Source organism: Drosophila suzukii, chromosome X, assembly GCF_043229965.1.
Source record: "Drosophila suzukii chromosome X, CBGP_Dsuzu_IsoJpt1.0, whole genome shotgun sequence".
NCBI lineage: Eukaryota > Metazoa > Arthropoda > Insecta > Diptera > Drosophilidae > Drosophila > Drosophila suzukii.
This window is the reverse complement of record NC_092084.1, coordinates 25276140-25297852: the sequence shown is the minus strand read 5'-3', so window position 1 is coordinate 25297852 and position 21713 is coordinate 25276140. Positions and strand designations below refer to the sequence as shown.

General features: G+C 41.6%; 3 protein-coding genes across 5 annotated transcripts in view; 1 reads left to right on the top strand and 2 right to left on the bottom strand.

The window, feature by feature from the left end:
* The window catches only part of Bx (LIM domain-containing protein Beadex), a 67050-nt gene that overhangs the window by 33950 nt on the left and 11387 nt on the right, over window positions 1-21713 (bottom strand). The gene's annotated exons all lie outside the window — the stretch shown is intronic.
* LOC108010465 (tudor domain-containing protein krimp) lies at window positions 11026-19861 on the top strand. 3 transcript variants are annotated; one of them, XM_070997510.1, is made up of 2 exons: window positions 11026-11166; window positions 18260-19861. In XM_070997510.1, the coding sequence occupies exon 2, from the start codon at window positions 18312-18314 to the stop codon at window positions 19695-19697; it is 1386 nt and encodes a 461-aa protein (XP_070853611.1). In that variant the 5' UTR covers window positions 11026-11166; window positions 18260-18311; the 3' UTR covers window positions 19698-19861. The 3 variants fall into 3 exon arrangements, with proteins under 3 accessions (XP_070853611.1, XP_016930824.2, XP_016930823.2); XM_017075335.4 differs by lacking the exon at window positions 11026-11166 and adding an exon at window positions 14790-14876; XM_017075334.4 differs by lacking the exon at window positions 11026-11166 and adding an exon at window positions 18018-18155.
* LOC108010467 (uncharacterized) lies at window positions 15929-16898 on the bottom strand. The gene has a single exon (XM_017075338.4). It carries the CDS (start codon window positions 16824-16826, stop codon window positions 16353-16355), a length of 474 nt encoding a protein of 157 aa, XP_016930827.2. The 5' UTR covers window positions 16827-16898; the 3' UTR covers window positions 15929-16352.

Here is a 21713-nt window from a genome sequence, read left to right as displayed (position 1 = left end):
TTTGCAGCGCCTAGAAATGGTCTAATTAAAACAGTCGCTGACGTGTTGCGCCACCCCCCGCCCTGCCACGCCCCCCTGGCCCACTAATCACAATGTAGTTTTTGCTTAATTAACGCAATCAAATCCTACGATTTGTGCCAATTGTTGTTGCTGTCTTAGTCGCTTTAGTTGCTGCTGCTTTTGCCGCTTGCAAGTTGCAACTGTTGCGTAAAGCGAAATTTCAATTGAATTACGCGCTTGGCTAAGAGCATTCTCACTAAATCTAAATCAAAATCAAAATCAAAATTAAGCAAAAGTCCCTAGCCAAGACACCTCGGTTTAACAACAAGTAACAAACAAACACACAGATGGACCGCCCACCCACACAGGGGGAGAATCTTTTGATGATGTTGGCTTCGTTGTTGCTTTTGCCTTTGCTGTTATGCTAATGCGTGTAAAAAACCAATTAAAATGGCAGCACAGCTCCCCGCCTCGTTGGCCCGTTCCCCAGCCAGCCACCACCTTTTCCCCGCCTCTGCTCCGTTTGGAGTGGCAAATTAAATGCAATTTATTTGCATTTTCGTTTCATTTTAAGCGCACTTAATGCGCCTAATAATAATCAGGGAAAATACGACAGGAAGAGCCAACAGGGCGACAGACCGAATGGCTAAATACCCTACAGTGAAAATGATTCATATATTGCATTTCGAAGATTTTACATGGAAAATGAATTAGATCATGAAATAAAAAATATTATGTGTAATAAATACTTCATACAATTTATTTACCTTTGCTTTTAACAGTGATATATCACGGACTAAAAAAATATTTACTATTTTCAATTGATTTATAATTTTAATACATATTGCTAGAAATATATTTTCTCATCCCATAATTTTATTTTCTGTTTATCCTGGGTTTTTAAAATTCTAATATATGTACTATAGATGTGTACTATAAAAAAGTCTAAAACTAGTTAGGAAAAGGGATTCACAGAAGAGGCCTCAATAATTTATATGGATTATGATTGTAACCAAAGAATGTTTTATAAGAAATAGAAAATAATACTTTTCATACATATCGAAATAAAAATAAATAAAAGACATATACAAAAAAAATTATTTCTTCAATTAATTTATAATTCTTGTTAATATTGGTATCCTGTCTAACCTGGGTTTTTAAGATTCTAAGATAGAAGTGTACTACCAAAAAGTTTTATGTTTTATAGGAGAAGGAAAATAATATTTGTCATATATATCGAAATTCAACTAGAGAAAAAATGTAATATGTTTAATTAATTTATAGTTCTAATTTCGGTATCCTGTCTATTCTGGACTTTTAAGAATCTAAGATAGAAGAGTACTAAAAAAAAGTATCCAACGAATTAGCAAAAGGGATTCAGGGAAGCGTCCCTTACTAGCCAGTGCATTTGTCATAATTAGCTTGCAAGTTTCACGTTTATTGCCATAATTGAATGGCCACTTTATTAACGTAATGGCTGGAGGGCTTCTTTTTTTCCAGTGCAGCGGCAGGTGGGCAGCGACTGTTGAGAGTCAAGAGTCGACTGTGGACTGTGGACTGGCGACGTCGTCGTCAACGCCACCGCATTGTTTTCTCAATTATGGAAAGTCAATTAATTCTAATGAGCGTGTGTGTGTCTGCGTTGCATGTAATTTCCATTTTTTCTTGCGCTTTGGCAACTTAATTTAATGCGTTGCAACTTGCAGCAGCAACCGCAAACGAGCGGCACAAACGGCACAAACAGCAGAAACAACAGCCAATTGCATCCGCATTGCGTGGCTGGCTGCTCGTTTTCCCCCATTTTCCCCCCTTTTTACCCCATTTCCCCCCCCCCCCCCATGCTTTTCGCCTCTTTCTTGCTTTGTTGTTATTTTTTGCATAATTGCCTTTCCACTCTTATAATTATTGTTGCATACGCTTTTCATTTGCTAATTAATTACGTCGGCCGCTCTTTTATTCGTTTGCCGGTTGCATTTTCTGCGCCTGCGTGGCGATTAGCAAGGAAAAGCTGTTAGTCTTATGTGTGCACAGACCGGGTGCACTGTGAGAAATTGATGTATGTTTCCCACATTACCCCAACAACCGCCTCTCAACTTGAACTTGACGCCATGAATTTCTCTGCGTGCCACATCATTAAAATAATACCTAATTAACTCTCTGCCATTTTACAGGAATCCCAAAGTTGGGCAGGGAAAATCCCCCACAGGCCACTCCGCTGGCGACGTGTTGAATTTATGAACATGGAACATATCATATCCTGGCCTTCGCCCTCCGCCCTCCGCCCCCCTCCCCGCCAGCCATTCCAGGCCCTCGATCGGAATTTTAACAAGTTGCAATAACAAGAACAAAGCCGTGCTAATTCCCCAAAGACAGGCCGGAGCACATTAACAATTTAAATACAACAAAACCAAATCGAAATAAAACAAAATATATAAATGAGCAGGAGGCGGCGGCGTCGTCGTCGGCTAAAAAAAAAAGGATGAGGAGATCGTGGAGCGAAATTTGCACTTTTGGACCGATTCGACTCGACTCCACTCGACTCGCTTCGATTCGCTGCGTTTCATTCCGAGGAGCACGCAGAAGAACAAAAGCCGGAGCTGAAACACCGAAAAAAGTCACAAATGCCCATGGCCAGGTCCAGGTCCAAGCTCCATACCCTGGCGATCACATCCCAGCCGAGAATCCCCGAGAGCTCATTAAAAAATACCAAAATCTTTGTACTGAAAATGTGACAAAATTTTTAAATCACCTTCACTCAGCGCGGCCAGAAACGGAGACGGACCGGGCACAGTGGGGCAAAAGTAGTGCCGAGTGCTGGGTTAATTTCCCCTATGTACAAGGAGAATTCTTCTAAACAGGTTGATATAGGGTATTTCGAAAAATATACCCTGCTTTGATATGAACAAAGCAACGGAAATTAGAGTCAAAGTGAATTCTAACTGATAACAGTAGTTATCCTTGTAGCTATCTTTGAAAAATCTCCGGTTCCTATCAAAAATAAACTTTTATTTAAGGACCTTTGATCAAGTTTTTAAGCAAGTCTAAAAATACTCTGCAGTTTTAACCTTAATCAATAGAGAAAATAGTGTTATAATATTCACAAGATCAAGTTATATTATAATATCTAAAATGATCAAAAGTTTTGATTCTGAATAAAGAAATAATCAAGTTCCACGTAGTAACATTTGGAAATCTCCGTTTCCCATCAAAAACTGACTTTTAATTGGGGACCTTTGATCAAGTTTTTAAGTAAGCCTAAAAATACTATGTACTCTAAGAGAAATTCGTGTTCTAATATTCACAACATCAAGTTATATTACAAAATTTCAAATGACCAAAAGTGAATACTCTGAAGTAAAGAGATAATCTAGATATAACATTCCCAATATCATGTTTTAAGGACAGGCATTCAAAAATTTGATTATATCCCACATTGGATGACGTTTTCAAGTTAGGTATAGGAAAAATGCCAAGTTCGAGTTTTGGATGCATTTCACTAGAATGTCATTCAGGAACCTTAAAATAAAAGAAGAACCACAGGCTGTGTGCCCCAGTTAAGGGACTTTCTGGGTGCCTGCGAACCACTATGCCTGGAATGCGACAGACTCCGATTCCGACTGCTCCTCGGGCTGGGCTGAACTGAACTGAACTGAACTGGGATGGGATGGGATGGGATGGGATGGGATGGGCTGGGCTGGGTCTCTGGGATCTCGGATCTCTGCCTTGGTGATGCATTCGTCTGCTGCCTCGAAGTGGCAGGAATCCTATGGGCGGGCGGCAGGACGGCAGGACGGCAGGGAGATGGCCAACAAAGGTGAGCCTGAGCCCCAGAAAAGTGCAAGTGATGCTCATGTAGGAAATCAAGTTCCCCCGAGGAGGCGAAAGAAGGGCTCGAGTTTGGTCGGATTGGATGTTTGCGCTTTTGTGTGGACGTTTTTTTTAATGAGCCTCTAATTGACATCTGCATTTATTTCGCCCGAGTCGGGCAACCATCGATCACGGGTACCGGGTCCCCGGGAGCGGCAAGAGAATGGGAAAAAAGAATATTTTAATTGGCATTTTAACTAAAAGTGTTTAGGCTTTAGTTAAAATTGTTGGCCACAACTGAGAGAGCGTGGAACTGGTTTTCCCACTTCGGCACGTTCAACCCAATTAACGCGACTCCCCCTGTGCCCCGTCCCCTGCCCCCCAGTGACACACCAGCCAGGGGCGCAGACAGGGGGGGTTGGGGATTAGGGGGATAATGGCATGCCCCGCTTGCGTATTATGCAAAAATGAATATTGCAAATTGATAAGAACGGGGTGGAGGGGGGCGTGCAACAGGGGGAGAGATTGGGAATCGTTCTTTGTCGGCTGTCGGCACATAAAGCGAATGTCGCACGCACTGCTTGCCTCATTTACCCAAATCGAAAGCGACATCGTTCGTGGGGCAGGGGCAAGATCGGATCCCCATCCCCATCCTCATCATCATCATCATCATGATCATGGGGTTCCTGGGCCCCCGTCGCCCCCGGAGGACAAAAAAGGGCAAAGCCAGAAAAGAATCAAAAGCAGCGACCTAGCCAGAAAGAGAGGCACGAACAGGTAGAGCAGTACGCACTGGGCTTCTTCTGGTGCCTTTCAGCTCCTTCGCCTCTTTCGCTTCCCTTAAAAGCCAATTAAATGTGAGATCGTGTAATTGGCAAATTAATTTCAAACCAATTATAATGAAAACGACCACAAAATACGAAATGCGGAATACGAAACGCACAATGTGAGACAGGGAGAGGAAGAGAGGGAGCGAAAGAGACGGCTGTAGGAGCACGAGAAAGAGATGGCCTCAGAGGGAGCCAAGGGAGCATAGGGAGCACCAAGGAGTGGGAGTGAGCAGAGAAGATCGGTTGTTATGTCACCGGGAACTGGCATTCTCGGCCTTTATTCTCGGCCCTTTCCACCTGATTTTTTCCTTCCCTCTTTTTTTTTGATGGCAATTATAATGCAAACACTTTGCTGGAACAAGGAGCCCAGAGTGCGTGCACTTCATTTTTCATTTTGGCGCGACGCACTTCCTTCTGAAAAACAACAACGTAAACTGGTTTCCAGCCCCTTCGTTTCGCTTCGCCTGTTTTTTTGCCAGCCCCATTTCCATTTGAGCCGCTCCATTATTAATAAGAGCAATTGCATGCTCACGATCCCCAGCAAACAGTCCGCTCACGCTCCCATCTCTAATTCTCGGACCCGGTCCCCACATGTTAACTTTTTAATTAACGAGTTTTCTTTTTCGATTTCAATTTGCCAGGCTTCGCTTGCCAGGCCGCAAACTGCCCACAAAACTGGCCCAGAGCGTTCTGTCTCCCTCTGCCTCTGATTACAGTCGAACCCGCCTAAGGTTAACCCATCGAGCGGCGGAAGGATTGCTAAGCAAGATTGCAAGTTACAAGTTACCTTTACATCTCTGCTCAGCCTTTGCCGGCACACGAACAGCGTACAGTCGTCACATACACAAATATTATGGTATTCTCTGCCATCCGCTGCTTAGGAAAGCAGTATGAGTTTTTAAAAGATTTTAATTTAGATTTAGATTTTAATGAGTTCCACATAAATCTATCTTCTAAAAAAGTTGCAAGAAAAAGTAACTAATTTATGAAGAACCAAGCTCCGAAAATCCTATACTAAGCACATTTTAAATTTTGGGAAAACTCTTAGAAGTTGAGAAGTCTTAATTGAAGACTACTTTATTGGATCTACAGAGAACACGCAAAAGTTGAAGATAAAAGAGTTGGACTGTGGACCTCTTGGTGGCTGCATTGGGCGCAACCTTAGCGCACTTTTATTTTAATTTAATTTAGCCGCAACAGTCAGGAGTCGCATGCTACCAATTGCAGACTGGCCCCCGCCTCGGCCCCTGTTCCGCATCTCGCCCCATTTTACCTGGTTTTTACAACAAGTTTGGGCCACTCCGGAGACTTAAGCCTAAAGTTGGACTTCGGATCGAACGCGGCACTTGGACTTGGAGTTCGGCATGTGGTCCGCGGTCGAATGAATGCAATGCCATTTATTAATAAAATATTTGCAAATTGTTGTCATGTTGCCCCGCCCCTCGCCTCTGCGCCTCTGTCCGTTCTAGTTGAGTGCCAGGGTGTCATAAATTAAAGGATTACCAGCGAACGGGGGTGACGGGACACTGGGGCAGCTCTACGGAATGGTCAAGGAACACGGCAAGATGCAGAGCAGCAGGCGGGGGATTTGCGAGGGGGAATGGGACCGGGAGTCCCGCCGCCTAAGCAAGTTGTTAGCATTAAAGCGGCACCATCACAATGTGTGGCAATTACACTCGCCTACAAGGTTCTCGGATCGAGGTTTTCAAGGGTTGCCATCTACGTATAAGTTGGGAAACCAGCAAGAAAAACTACGAAAGGAATGTGCAGCTTTGTAACAGCATTATTAATTTCAAAATGACACAAGAAATCCTTGTTTCATAACTAAGTAATTGGAATTTGGCTAAAAAAAGTTAATCTATTACTTTAAAATAACACCTAAAACCCTAGTCTTGCTTGTTTTAAGCAATGAACTAAATCAAGGAGAGATAGATGCCCCATACTCGGGGTAAAAATGGAATCAAGTGTCTCATATGTGAAATTCAAAAAGTGTCAACAACAATCCGATTACCGACCTTAGTTTTAGTTTTCAAATCTCTTTTTTATTTCAAACATCAGAGTTTCAGCAGTCTGTTTTCATAAACTCTACTTTGGACTTTATTTAATCACCTTTCTACCTCTCATAAAATAATATATCTCAAAAATATCATATATTTGTGATACTATTTTTACTGGATGTATTTCAAGATGCGTAAGACCTTTGGACCACGCCCTAGAAAGTATGCTACACCCCGATTTCCGGCCCTGGATCATTCTTTGCCCTGCTGATCAGTGTTCTTAGGGGCTATAGAAAGAGCTGAAAAGAGCGTGAGAGGGCGTTGCATGTAGGTGCGTCTCCGTCATCATCATCAACATGGTCGGCTACCGTGCTGCTCCTCCAGCTCTTCCCCCGGTCCCCCTCGCCTCTTGGGATCTTGGAGGAGCCTGGAGGTGCGCGTGCGCGCCCTGCCGCAGATAAGATCGCTGAAGAGAGGTAGTAGTAGAAGAGGCAGTGGTGGCCAGACAGGCAATAAGCCTTACTAATAGGCTGTTGTTGGTGCTGCCGCTGCTCCAGCTACCCCAGCTACCCAGAGATTAAAGATGGGGCAACGACGATGGCGATGGCGATGGAGATGAAGATGAAGGGAACTCCTCCGCGTGACCGCCTCTCCAGCCGCTTGCATTTGCCACATTTGTATGAATAATTTAATTATTGTTTAAATGTTAATTAATGCAACGTGAGCGGCAACTGCACTGCACTTCTCCTGTCCCCATTCCGCCACCTTTTTTGCACCTCCACCGGAGGGGGATGCCACGGAGGAGAAAGGAAGACTCGACTCGACTCGACTCGACTTGACAGACACGCATTTGGCATTAATGGGCTGCCTGACTGACAACAACATCGCGCGGGCAGGAAAGTAAATAAAGCAGGGCTAGGAAAACTCGGAGGGAAATGCAACGCCAGTGGGCGGTGGGGCATGCAAATGTGTGAAATTCGCAATTAGATGGTACCACTTGGGTCTAGAGAGAGTGGGTAGGCTGTGAAGCAAAAATACCCTTGAGCAAAGGGAGTGCCCAGTTATAAGAAGCCACCAATAGGAAGGTAAATCGGATCAAAGGCAGAAAATGATAGGTCCTAAGGGAACCCATTGAGAACCTTCCAATAGGACATCATAATTGTAGTTTTGATAGCAGGAGAACACATTACTCAAGCAATAAAACTTTTGAGGGCTGTGTTTTTTTCAACAAATCAGTTACAAAACTGTTAATATTAAATAGAAGATATTTGAAAATGTTTTAGGAAAGCATTCTTAAAGAGATCAGGTGGAGGTGGATAGCTATTGAAACACTATTTTACAGCTTTAGTTCCCAAAACGAAAACCAATTCTTATATTCTTAAATACCTCTGACAGTAGTTTTCGCTAAATAGTTTTAGGCTTTCAGAACTCCAAGTTATAGAACTATTGCTAATTTCTATAGTCAATAATTTTGATTTATAGAGACTTTGAGTTGGGAAACTGTGTAGTTATGGAAGTGCAACTGCTTATTATCAATTGCTGTATTTTAGAGACTTCTGGAGAAACTTTTGTAAGATCCAGTTGGAAATGTGTATCTTTTTTACAGTATCAGTATGATATAGGTAATCTGTATCTTTGAGAAATGCTAGCTTTCAAGTTCGAGTTGGAAATGTGTTTCTTTTTTACAGTATCAGTATGATATAAATGATCTATATCTTTGAGATATGCTAGCTTTGTATAGTATAGCCGAAAACTTCTACTTCCTTTTGAGTCAACACTGTACAAATCTTTATGGGCCTTTCAAAAAAAGCTTGTTTTAGCATAATTCCCTGCATGTTTGTTGGTTTTTCTGATTATTTTCCATCTTGTCCAGCTTCCCCTCGAGATACATCCACATGCATGTATCTGGATATGTGTTTTTTGCCGATCGCTGCAGTTAGTTGTTGTTTCTGTTGTTGTTGCTGGTAATCCGAGACGGAGGCAATTAGCAAGGCGGCGAACAGAACGGAAAACGGAGAGATTCTTCGGTTCGGTTCGGTTCGTTTTGGTTTGAGATTCTTAATTAGAACAAATGGCAAAAACAAACAGCGGCCGTGGGGCGGAAAACTAACGTAAACTAATTAAAAGGATCGCTGGGCGAAAAGTTTCGACTTACATATGCAGAAATTGAGTTGTTGTTCCTGCCGGTTGGGTTTTTATTGTTGTTATTGCTGTTGTTGGTGTTTCGCAGGAAGCCAAGGCCTCTTTTTCGAAATTTATTTATTTATTTAGCTTGCGGTCCGGTCGTTATTATTCAATTGTTGTTGCTGCACAGAGGAATGCGTTTCGCTTATTGTTTATGTTATTCAATTTCTGCGCTAATTGAATGCGAATTCTCGCCACACGCGTGCGAGAGGGGGATGGAGAGAGTGGGAGTGGGCGAGGAGGAGAGAGTGAGATCAGGCTACTGGCATTTACCGTTATTCGTTAGTTATTCGTTTTTGTGTGGGTGCAAGATCACTGCGAGAGCGGGGGAGCCAGCGAGAGAGAGAGAGAGAGAGATGGATGGATAAACACCTGCCACACACACGCACGCACACACACACGCACACTCGACTCAATTAGTTAGCTCATAAATTTGCATATTTCGCACTTGCTTTCTTGCTGTTGTTGTTTCTTTGTGGCATGTACACAGGAAAAAAATAAACAGTGTTCCGTGACTTTGTTTTGATTTCGCTACTGCTGCTGCTGCTGCTTCTGTTTTATTTTATTTTTCGCACGCGCGCACACACAACCGCCAGCGCCGAAGTTCAATTTTCGAATGCCGCTAATTTTCGAATGCCCCATGAATGAAGTCGACTGTCGACCGTCGACGTCGACTGCACGAGCCCTCTCTCTCTCTCTCTATCTCTCTCGCTTGCGCTCTCTCCCGCTCTCACTCTCGCGGCTCGCTATCAAATGAGACCGGCTTTTCCTCGGTTTTCTCTCTCTCGCGCTGCGAGGGTTGCTTCCGCTCTCCGCTGCGTTGGGGCTGCTTTTTGGGGCCCTTCGCTGCCATTGGACGCCGCTCCTGGACGCCGACCGCCTATCACACAGGTGCGGCCGAGGGTTGCTCTGTTAAGGCGCTGTTATTAGCATTTGGCCCACCTGCGTAGGCGCACCTGTGCGCGTAGGTGGAGCTTCCGCAGGCCGGATAGTTTCCTTTGTGACACTTCTGCCCGGCGATTCCGTTTTAACCCCCACCCCGCCGCGATGCAACCCTTTCTCACCGTTACTAATGCCCACACGGAAGAAAAAAAATTAGCCCTCCCAATAGGGGTAAGTACAGTGGAGCTTGCATTACGCGAATCTACAACTCTTTGGGTCATAAAACAGATTTAAGCTCTCTTTTTATTTAAAAAATCTTTACTCATATGTGCAAACTTTAAGATTAGTCTTGGAAATGTTAACAATTCCATTCACCCAAAGATAAAAATGTATACAAGCAAATTCTATAGCTGCTATAGCTCATGACCACTGTTAGCATTTAGTTTACAATTACTTGTTAGCATTATATAAATAAATAAATAAATATAAGCAATTCGTTTAATCAGTAACATAAGATACAACTATTTTTCATCAATTTGATAAGTTTACCATGGCATACGGATAACAGATACCACTTTAAATTGATATTTTCGGACCATTTAATTTATAATATTTATTGAACTTCGCTTTGGCCAACTAGGTCATCTTAACTGATTAATTGTTTGAGTCAGCTCAATTGCACATCTTGATATCCTGTTCTTTTTTTCTGTGCAGAAGGAATAATAACCGCACAATGAATTAACTGCATAAATGATTCGCCAAACTACCCCATCTCTCTGGGAGAGACAGGAGCGTCTCTACTGGTGGCACCACTCTCAACTCCACGGGCGGCCGAGGAGGGGGGCAGGGTGCCGGGGTGCAGGCATTATTCATACATAAAAAGCCAATTAAAAATTTATAATAAACCCCGCGCCAAACTGCCTGCAACAACCCCAAAAAACAGGCCGAAAATAAAAAGAATTAAATAACGCACAGGCAGGCACAGTGGGTCGAATCGGGAAAAATAAACAAAAGTTGACCTACACAGAAAAAAATGTATGTTTTTATAATTTTTCTTATATTTTAGGTTTCGTTTTGTACTCTTTCTGTTTTCTGTCAATAATATTTTTTATCAAAATAATATTGAAACAGTGATATTTAGGATCGTAAGCTGGAAAACTGAATCTTTTATATTTGCTTTTTAAAAGAATTAAATAACGCACAGGCAGGCACAGTGGGTCGAATCGGGAAAAATAAAAAAAAGTTGACCTACACAGAAAAAAAGTATGTTATTATAATTTTTCGGATATTTTAGGTTTCGTTTTGTACTCTTTCTGTTTTCTGTCAATAATATTTTTTATCAAAATAATATTGAAACAGTGATATTTAGGATCGTAAACTGGAAAACTAAATATTTTGTATTTGCTTTTTTAAACGACAATAGGCATTTGAAACGTATCAAGAACTATAGAGTCTCCACGTGGAAGGTAAGAACTCGCAAACTTAAAGGAAGCTTAAGAACCTAATAATTAAAAACCATTTATAAAGTCTTCAGGACCGTTTTACGACCGCATGTGAAACTTAAAGCGTTCCAAATCTTGAAAACGTATGAAAATGTAGAGCTTAAAACCTACATATAGTTTAACCGGCGGTCAAGAAAACGGTCCTGAACTGTACTGACTCTTCAAGTAGTAGTGCCTTAAGATCATTGTGTCCAAGATTCTTTAAAGACCCTCACATAAAAGACATAAACTAAGGTTATTTGTTAGAGAGCAATGCAGAATCATGCCCACTGTGCAGCCCCACTGTGCCTGGGTTCCAGCATGTGGGATTGACCAGTTGGGGGATAGAGCGGGGGCGGGGGCGTTGATGAGTCGAAAGGGGGAGTGGCACACGCACCTAGCGCTAAATTAGATGTAAAATAATGAACATTTCAATTAAAATAATTAATATTGTGCTGCACTCACTGTGGGCGGGGGGTGGGAAGGACACACTAAGCACTCAATTAACCATTTTAATGTTTATGGATCAGGTTAGCCTGAAGGATGTGCCGTTGGTGTGGGCCGCTGGAGATGCTGCGCTGTGCTTTTTAATTATAATTAAACATGCGAGCAGCTGAGTGAAGAGGAGGGAAGCGGGCGCGGGGCAGTGGGTGGTGGTTGGTGGGTGGTGGGTGGGTGGCGAGTGGGTGGTGGTTGAATGGCCAGCTTCTAACTCGAATGGCTTCTCTCTTTCTGCTCAGGACATAATCACTTAGCCGCGTGCAGAGCCGCATTTAAAATTAATTCTGCTCAAGTGCGTTTCTTGGCAAGAGACACACAAAAAAGCACGTGGCCCACGTGAGGGGGGCGGGGGGCGTGGTTGGGAGGGTCAGGGAGCAGGACGCAGGGTGCAGGGAGCAGGGAGCTGCCCCCATTTACCGTTGGTTCACATTCGCGAGCGAAACAAATTGCACGCTAATTGCTCATGTTCAATTAAAAGCAACGGCCCAGGCAAACTCCAAACGAAAACCAGCCTCACCCCAGAATTTCACCTAAGCTCTGCTCCCGTCAGTGATGTCTACGGATGATGGCCAAAAGGCAGATGTGGCTAAAACCAGAAAAGGTTTGTCAACCAAAAAAGAATATAGACTACTCATACAATTTAGAAACAATAAGAACCGAAGAATTTCTGAAATTCATCAACAATATTTGGTTGGGGTCACCAAACAAAATAACTTAGCTACATAAATATGTTCTTACGCAACGGAACCCATTACAAACTGGAAACCATTTATTTCATTCAGCTTTCGTAAAAATTCCTAGGCGAATAAAAGTTCTAACATTTAAAAAAAAAGTACTAAATAATCCAGGTTTTCAAAACTGATAACCAATACTATGTATATGTATAGAGGTTCATTTTAAGTGTTAAAGGACAACCAAATCAATCTTATGCCTAAGATAACTTGCTCAAAAAAGGGAACCCATCACAAAGTAGACACAATTTACATGCAGTTTTTGTAAAATTTCAAGAGGAATAAAAGTAGGTATTAACATTTTCTGATAATCTGTGTTCATTAGTGTTCGACTAACTTGCCTAAAATTAGTTAGATTAGTTTTTAGTACTATGAGTACTATAAAATAAAAATATTTGAAAATCACTTAATCGAAATCCAGTTCCATACGACTGTGGAAAAAAGCCAGATCTCACCTGAAAAAAGGCCAAATTGGCACCAAACGGCTGGCCACCTCAGTTGGAACTGCTCATCTTCCTTGGCTTCGGAATTCGGAATTCGGAACACAGGGGCACAGGCATACCCGAACCCATGGACCCATTGAGCGCTTTCCCACAAGCAGGAGAGGATGGTGAGGAGGACGAGGGCCAGAGGGTGGATGGGTGGTGAATGGATGGTGAATGGGTGGCAGGGCTTTTTGTTTTGGTTTTGATCCTTTGCGCAAATAATTGCCTAATTGTCTCTGGTTCGCTCGCTCTCCATTGTTGGGCCATGGAAATGGAAATGGCAACGCATATTTCTTACGCAAATCCATTTCCATCTATTAATTGGCAGCCCTCGGCAGCTGCTCCTTCTGGCGGTGAATCCCGCTCCTGCCGCAGGACTATCATCATCGGCATCGCTCCTTTTTTACACAATTAAGCGCTTGAGCAAATAAAAAGTGAGCACAGCCCAATGTTTCTCCCTCTCGGATTCGGTTCAGTTCGGTTCGGTGGTGCCACTTGAATCTGAGCTGCGGTTCGATTTGCATACACACTCGTACACCCATATATATATCCTGTGGCAGGACTCTCGGACTCTTGGACTGTCGAATGCGGTTATCGATTGCCGGGCACGGACTCGCCTGCCCAGGATTAGACTTCCCAGGCTGTCTTCGTTTGTCATCGAAGCAGTCTGCCCGTCATCTTCGGCCTCATTTGCATTCGAAATTACCTTAACAATCCATTTATATGATCGCCGCAACATCGACTTATAACGAGGTCTTGAGTTGCTGCTACCAGTTTTGCCTCTTTCATAAGGGCAATTACTGGATCGAAACCCTTCCCTCGGCCTTTTGACACATTTCGCACGCTTCTTTGGTTCGCAGCAAATTGTTATTGCAATTATTATTGCCGGCTTGTTGTCAACATATTGATAAAACCCCGCCCCGTCACCCCTCCCGCCCACAAATATGCAAACGAAGCTAACGAGCGGCGGTACGGGCAACCAGGGCTGATTGCATGGCATTGTCAGCGACGTCATCGCAGTATCGAATTACGGATTTTTCCACGTCTAATTTACGGCCCGTGACAATTGCATTTTAAAGTCCAGCGAACCCGAACAAAACCTAGACCGCACCGGAAAAAACTCCGATCGTATCGGGAGTTATCGAACGTGTTGAAATAGGGTTTTCGAAACCTTATCGGGTTTTCACTTTAAAAGGTCAAAGTCAGGAATTTGTATTACAAGAATCTAATCTTAATCGATATCCATAGGCTTATATTTAAGAAGAAAGGATTGTACGAGTATAATAATAATAAGTATAATATGAGTATTATTCATTTTTCGTATACCTTTCCGATTTTTCAAGCAGCAAGTTAGTGGTTAGATCATTGTAATAAAATTAGGATCGCAGTTCTGAAACCATATAATTTTCATTTTCACGCTCATATGTTAAGTAAACAAACAAAACATCTTATGATCCGGTTCTATTGATTTCTCGATCGTTTTATAAAGGGGACTTTTGGGATAGTTTCATACAGATAACATTACAACTGAGAGACAAGTTTGGGTAAAAAAGAACGGGAGGGTGGACATGGCCCGAGTAAGGTACATATGTTTGACTTGATAAGAGCGAAGATGTCTTCTGCAAGGGTATACCAATAATAAATTTGTAACTGAGACCATAAATTTAACTATATTTAAAATATAGACAAATGTTTAAGCTATGTAAAAGTAGAATTCTTATGCGTTTAAATACACCTTTCTCTATTGAATATTTAGTAGGGAAACGTTTATAAAATCACACTTTATCATAAGATCAAGAAAGGTTGTTTGAACATTTTGCCGCTAATAACTAACTAATAACTACAAATTAGTTTCCTTACTGTAATATACCAAAGGATAAAAAAAGCAATCAAAGATGGCTATAATATTTAAGTCAAATCAAAACAACTATTTGGCATTGTGCATATCATTTCCCATTGAGACGAACAAGTAATTTTGGTAAGTTGTAAATCATAACTTAATATTCAGAGATATCCCAATGAGGTTAAATAGTGTTAAAGTGAACACCCGCAGAATACTGAATTGACTCCGTCTCTCTGTCCTTTTTTCGCTGTGCAATCTGACTTAACCCGCGCAATCTTAACCCAAGCAGACCCAAAAGCGGCGACAGTTGCCGGCCCTTGATAAATGAGACGGCGCCGCCTACGCCTCGAGTTCCGAGTACCGAGTATTCGAGAATCGGACGTCGGACGTCCAGGGGTTGTCGCCTTCTGCAGTTTGCGGTGCGCCGCAACGCCGATCAAACGCGATAAACGCTGGGTGGGTTACGTGGCTGCGGTTGACAGTGTCAACGGTTGCAAGTCAAAATTAATTAGAATTTTTCAACTGCGAAATACCCGTACCCCTGCCAAAAAATCTAGGGGATGCACTATGGCCCACTGTACTCCAAGAAACTTTGAGCGAAAGCGGTAAATTGAAATCAGTACAAAACACTGGAATACAAAAAAAGAGCGATCATTAATCATCGGGCCGAAAAGGGTTGACAAGCTGCGCATTGCTATTGCCACAGGGTTGCTGTTGCTTTCAGTTCCGGCTTCTTCCGCTCCTTGACCGGAGTCACATCCGCCAAAACAACAACAGAGGGGTTGGGGGTTGCGTAACCCTAATGCAATTAATGTCTCCTGATGGCTACGGGGTAAATAAATACATTTACGAGAGTAGCACATCAGGTAATATCACTCTGGAGGAACTCAGCTTTTATATACTTTACTCTACATAGTTGACAATAATAAGGGCACTGTTGTAATAGAAAAAAGTTTAGTTAGTATCATCTCAATATAAGAGCCATACGTATATTTTTGTACTCCTAGCACCCACCTCTATCACTAGTCTACAAAACGGAAATGTCTGTTCAAAAATGACAAAGGGAAAGTTTCTTTAAACAAATTTTCTATGGAGATTTTCATTTCGCTGGCTTTTTGATTATATGTGTTTATTATTATGTATTTCAACCTTATGGTTCTTTATTATAATGTAAAAAACAATATTCCTTTCTCATTTCACATATTTATTTATTGTTTAACAGCATTAGGACTTGAGATTCGCAAACTATATTTGTACGATGCCTTTACTCCAAAACGGTGTTTAAATAAATAGTTTTTAGTTTCTAATGTTCAATTAATACAAGCTTCCATTGGCGTTATCATTAAGAGCCAATTTTACAATATTCCATTAGGTATTTGAATCTTGAACACATTGTGAAACTGAACTCTTATGTTCTTTAACTTTAAATTTAATATTTTCAAAAATAAAACCTGAAGATCATAGGACAAAATCTCAGAAAAAAGCTGGCACCCTTTTGTTACAAACTGATATACTTTAAAAAAAATTAAATTAAGAGTGGTACGTGGCAAAGGATATTCCTTACAAATTAAAAATTTTCCAAAAGAGAGATAGAGCTGAGCGGTACGAAGATCAGTTCTCAGCTGAATCGCTGGCCGACGAGCTTTCAGCAGATGAAGGTGACTCCGAGCTGAGGTCCTCATCAGCGAGCAGCAGCTGCATGGCCTCCACGCCGCTCTTGCCCACAGAATCTGTAAGTCCCTGCACGGTGTAGCTGTTCCGCATCATCTCCTCGATGGCTTTATTCGTGGAGAAGGGGCTCCCCAAAAGGGATCTGCGCAGCTGGCGCAATCCTTGGTGACCACGACGCTGCTTTCTGGAGTCCTCGCCCGCGACCAAAAGCTGCACCGCCAGCTCCACGTTGTTGTTGCATCCGGCCAACGCAATGCGGGCAGGGCCCTCCGGAAAACCCATTCCCAGGAGCTGCTTCACCAGTTCCTCTGTTTCGGTGGCATCCGCCGCCACGGCCACTGACGAGGCTTCTCCGGGAGATCCAGCCCCTGCCTCTGGCGTGGATTTCAGGTGATTTTTCTCAACTTGCGACATTTTGCTAGCTTCACTATCGATATCAATCAGCTGATCCTTCTCACACCCCTCTCATTTGGTTTCGAACCGCGAAAGCTGTTTTTTTATTCGGCTTGGTGTGACCGAATTTGAGATAAATCCTTATTTAACGGTCCTACTTCTGCACAAAACCTCATTACACGAAAAAGACATGAGAAAACGCTATTATCCCGGTGTCACCAAGCCCCGTTCACACTATAGTCGAGTTAGGATGTAAAGGGGAAAGTGAATTTTGGGGAATAACATTTGATTTCAAGTGTGATTAAATAGTTGAACAAACTATATAAGAACATCCTTTCTGAGGATAGAAAGTCAGTTTGAAATAACTTTTGATATAAAGCACAAACTGAATATGCATTAAGCAGCCGTCGAGCACATCGAAAACTTTAAGCCCGATATTCCCTAGTTTTTTTTAGTTTATTTTTAATTAACAAGCAATTGCCAGAATCGAAAAGTGACTAAGTGGGTAAACCTAACTCTCGGTCAAACAATTTTTTTTTAAAATGTTTTTGCGGTGGGTTAGCAACAAAACTTTTTTTTTATTTTTCTTGTTTGTTCAAAGTTGTATTATTTTGTTTATTCAGTTTCTACTGGGGTTTTGAGTTTTTCCCAGAAGATTAACTTAAAAATCAAAAACCAGATCATCCCCGACGACAGGAGCACACAAGTTTAGGGAATACCCCAAAAAACCAAAACAAATTTTAATTAAATCTCAAAATATTTAAATCAGTCGGTATGTTAAAAGAATTTTTTGCGAAATCGTACAAAAAAATTTTTGCGTACTTCCTAAACTGTTCAGTTTCTGAATTGTTAAATGTTCAGAAGAAAATTGCAGCAATAATGGGAACGACCCTAAATGCTTCTTATTGAGATTTCAAAAAGTTATAATTACTTGTAAAATGTTTCGTTACCAAAGAGATGTATTATTTAATTTTGTGTTGTAAGTTACTGCCTAAAACTATTAAAAAAGTAAATATACCTACAAATTAACTTCCTAATGCGAATATAAAGTTCATAATTTGAACTGATGGCACTAAAATCTTACAGAGTTGCCATTGCTTTTATATTAAATAAGTTGTAAACTCTGGTTTTCAGCAATTCAACAGCCTCGAGGTTGTTGAATACCCTAACTAAGCAGCTTATCGATATATCATCAATATGTAAAAAAAAAACATTCCATGCTTTGCGTTTTCTTTCATTTTGACACTTCGGTAGCATTTGAGTCTGTGATCAAGCCAGTTGAGATAATTACTATAAAATACAAGTATATTTGTGTACTTTCTTTGTTTTACATTCTCAGAGCAGCGCAAGGTAATTGCAGCATTGTCATAGGCCAATTCGTGGTATCGATAACAAAAGCACGCGTTAGACATATTAAAATACAACTCTAATTTGTTCTTTCCTGTTTCTTCAAGGCAACCAAGCGGTAGGATTTCTTCTTTAAATATCGGCTAAACTTTAGTGAAAATGGAAGGAAACATGCTAAATACATCTTCAAATACGGAGGAGTCCGTTCAATCTGGGAGAGATGAAGAGAACGGCCCCATTCAAATGGATTTCGCCATAGTTCAGATGATTCAATCAATCTTGCAGAACCGGACGCTGCTCGAACGTCCATACCTTCCCAGATCCCCTGGGCGGGTGTTGCTGCCCCTCCTGGCAACGCCCCAAGCTAGTAACCCAATATTTCCCAAAATGTCACTAGCGCCGCGGAATCGGTGCGTTCTGCCACCTAGGGGCGGCCAAAAAATGTGCTCTATGGAAATATGCAAGAAAGTGCATAACAAAATTGGTGAATTCCCCGCAGGACGCGAATTTACCGCCGCCGTGTTGCACGTAGACGTACCCAACAAAACCGTCTTCGTATGGGAATGCGGTTCTGTACTAATAGACTTCCTGTTCGTGGGACAAACCCCACTACGGGAGCTGGGTCAGATGCCGAACTTCGGAGAAGTCTTTGCTTTCTACAGCGGCGCAGATAGATCTTTTTCGCGTGTCGCCCTATACGCCGCTGCGAATAATAGATATGAAGCATATCGGGTCGACTACGGAGACTATATTCAACTATCTGGCATGGAGCGCATATTCGCACTACCGGATGATCTGCAAAAATTGCCTGGGCAAGCGATTAGATGCTCTGTGGCCAATTCCATTCGCGCAGCCCAGTTGAACATGTTCAAGGGCAATGGTGTAAGGCTGCGGGTGATGGACAATAATGGCGGCGAGCTGCTGGTGACTCACATCAAGAATGGCAACTCGGAAAGTGAAAATGCTGAGGATCTGCAAATGGACGCAGCTTTTGAGCAAACTGTACCAGGGCGCCGCGAGATGGGCATCACTGCTCGCATCAAAGTCAGCTTTATTCATTCCCCCATTGATTTTTATGGCCATTTTTTGGATGGACCAGTGCCGCCGGTGTGGCAAGAGGAGGATGTCCCTAAGGGCAATTTTGAATTTCGCCCTATGGACATAGTATTGGCAAAGTATGAAGACGGACTATACTATCGTGCCAGGATCACCGCCATGTGCAATTACGCGTGCTTGCTATTCTACGTGGATTTTGGTTACACCCAGTACGCAGCCGTCTACTCCTTGGCCCCGTGCTTTCCAGAGCAGAAAATGATCCCTGGTCTAGCCATGAAATTCCAAATAGAGGGACTACGCAACGCAGAACGCCAGACCGAGAAAGTTTGTGATGGCTTTGATTATTTGACGGAAAAACTACTCGGCCAGGAGATAGCGGTTACTATTACGAAGTATCAGCACCCCGATGGATTTTTGATTCGCCTTCAGGGAGGTCTAGCCGATGTGCAGCCACATATATTGGAGGAAGGATATGCATTTCCAGAATAATATGTATATGAAACATTTTTTAGTTTCTAATTTTTTTTTACTGCTTTCTGGTATCTAATGGTATCTTGCTAAGTCAACTACGTTACCAATATTTTTTGTGAAACTAGTCAAACAAACCACTTTTTGTGATGAACATAAAAATAAAACAGACTGCATCCAATGTATTTATTGAATTAATATTTATTAGATTTTTTCAAGGATTCTTAGCTGATTTTGGACATATCGATTGGACTGCTCTCTGTATCCCTATGGTACAAATTCTGGGCAAAGGCAATAAGCTAAAAACACAATTACAAGGGCACAAACAGAAGATATGGGGCCCGAGTCCCACATCTGCTGCCTCTTCGCCAACTTTGACTTCTATTTATGCGTTGCACAATTTTAAATAATCACCCCATTGGGAAATTTCGAGCGAAAACCCTTTCATACCGCCCCTTGGAACTCTCGGTACTTGTGTGTTATTTACCCTGATTTATTGCCATTTTCTTTCGGTTGCTGTTGCGCCTTTTTGGTCACTCTTTGTTTAGAGAGCAGAAAGCAGGGTCACGAACAAGTGGCCCGTAAAAAACATCGCCAAACCCTCATCTATCACAATTTCTTGGCCGCTCTTAACTCGTACATTTTTGGGTTTAAAAACGCATTATTTGGCTCTTTTGGTAATTGAAGTTTTTAGTTTTCATTAGCCGGCTGTCGGACAAAGCAGGGGTAGTGGCGACAAGGGACGACACTTGGCAAGCAAAGATAAATAGCACCTTTAAATTAACCCATTAACGAGTGCCGGGCTACTCGAGCTGGGTCTTTTTGATATGGAAAAAAATGCATATTAATAACCACGTTAAAGTGGGATTCTGGACGTAATATTGTGAGCAACTTTTAGATTCTTAATGCGAAAGGAGATTACTAAAAAGAGCCGCAGAACAAAAAAAATGCTGCATCGATCGAAATTTATTTTTATTTTCCTTAAATGTTAATCTCAAAATTATGAAATTTTAGGAAATTTTATGTTCGTTTGTTCGAGGTCTGATTTTTTTTTGTCACAATATTTGAAAATATATGAATTATTTATGGTTTATGTGCGATCGTAAAGCCTTTTTTCTCGTTAAAGGCACTTATTCTTTGTTATAATAATAGTAATAGTATGCATTGCGTACAAGTAACAACTTGTATAATTGCCAGCAAGATCCTAACATCACTTTATCATCGTTATAAAAATATGTTACTGAAGAATCGTACTACACGTACATACTTATACTTTTCTAATTATATTAAAAGTTATGAATGCAATTTAAATTTGTTAGTCAATTAAAATTAGTATTACCTTTTCAAGAACATGCTTATTTTGAGAATACCTTATTATGATATTTACAAACTACTCGTAATTATTTCGCTTTTGTGTAAAATCAGTCGTGTAAAATTTACATTGATGCACATTAGAAACTCTGAATGAGTGCTCTGCGATTTCTGTAACACCCCCTTATATTGTTTTATTCTTCCACTTATATCTTGAAATATCCTCACATTTAAAAAAAAAGTGCAATTCTCATAAAACTTTAGGAATTATGTTTCAAATTGCATCCTTAAATTGTTTTAAGCATTTAGGGGTCACTATGGGGTTTTTAGATTTTAAATGTATATCTATTGTTGTCTAAATCATGAATCCATGGTCTAAGTTTGCCACACTAAGTATCTTTGTTTTTCTAAACAACTATGAATGCCAGAGGAACTTTACGAATTTCCGGGGTTAGAAAGGGAATTATATTTTAAAGTCTGCTTAGCTCTACAATGCCTTCATTGTAAGCCGATACATTTGTGCAATTGCCTTCCTCGATTTTAAACCGGAAATGAAAAGTTCTATCCGCAGTGAAAAGCGCTTGAAATATGTGCGAAACGTGTGTGCCAAGTACCCAGTTCAGTGCCCAAAGACCCCGATACTTATCGGGTGTCGTCGCCGCCGTCGAAGTTGAGGAATTGGAATTGTTCGGTTCGATCCTACAACAAATGGCGAAATCACTTAAC

What these genes read in the sequence shown, in the direction of transcription:
- LOC108010467 (XM_017075338.4), bottom strand. Translation starts at nt 16,826, where the DNA reads ATGTCGCAAGTTGAGAAAAATCACCTGAAATCCACGCCAGAGGCAGGG.
- LOC108010465 (XM_070997510.1), top strand. Translation starts at nt 18,312, where the DNA reads ATGGAAGGAAACATGCTAAATACATCTTCAAATACGGAGGAGTCCGTT.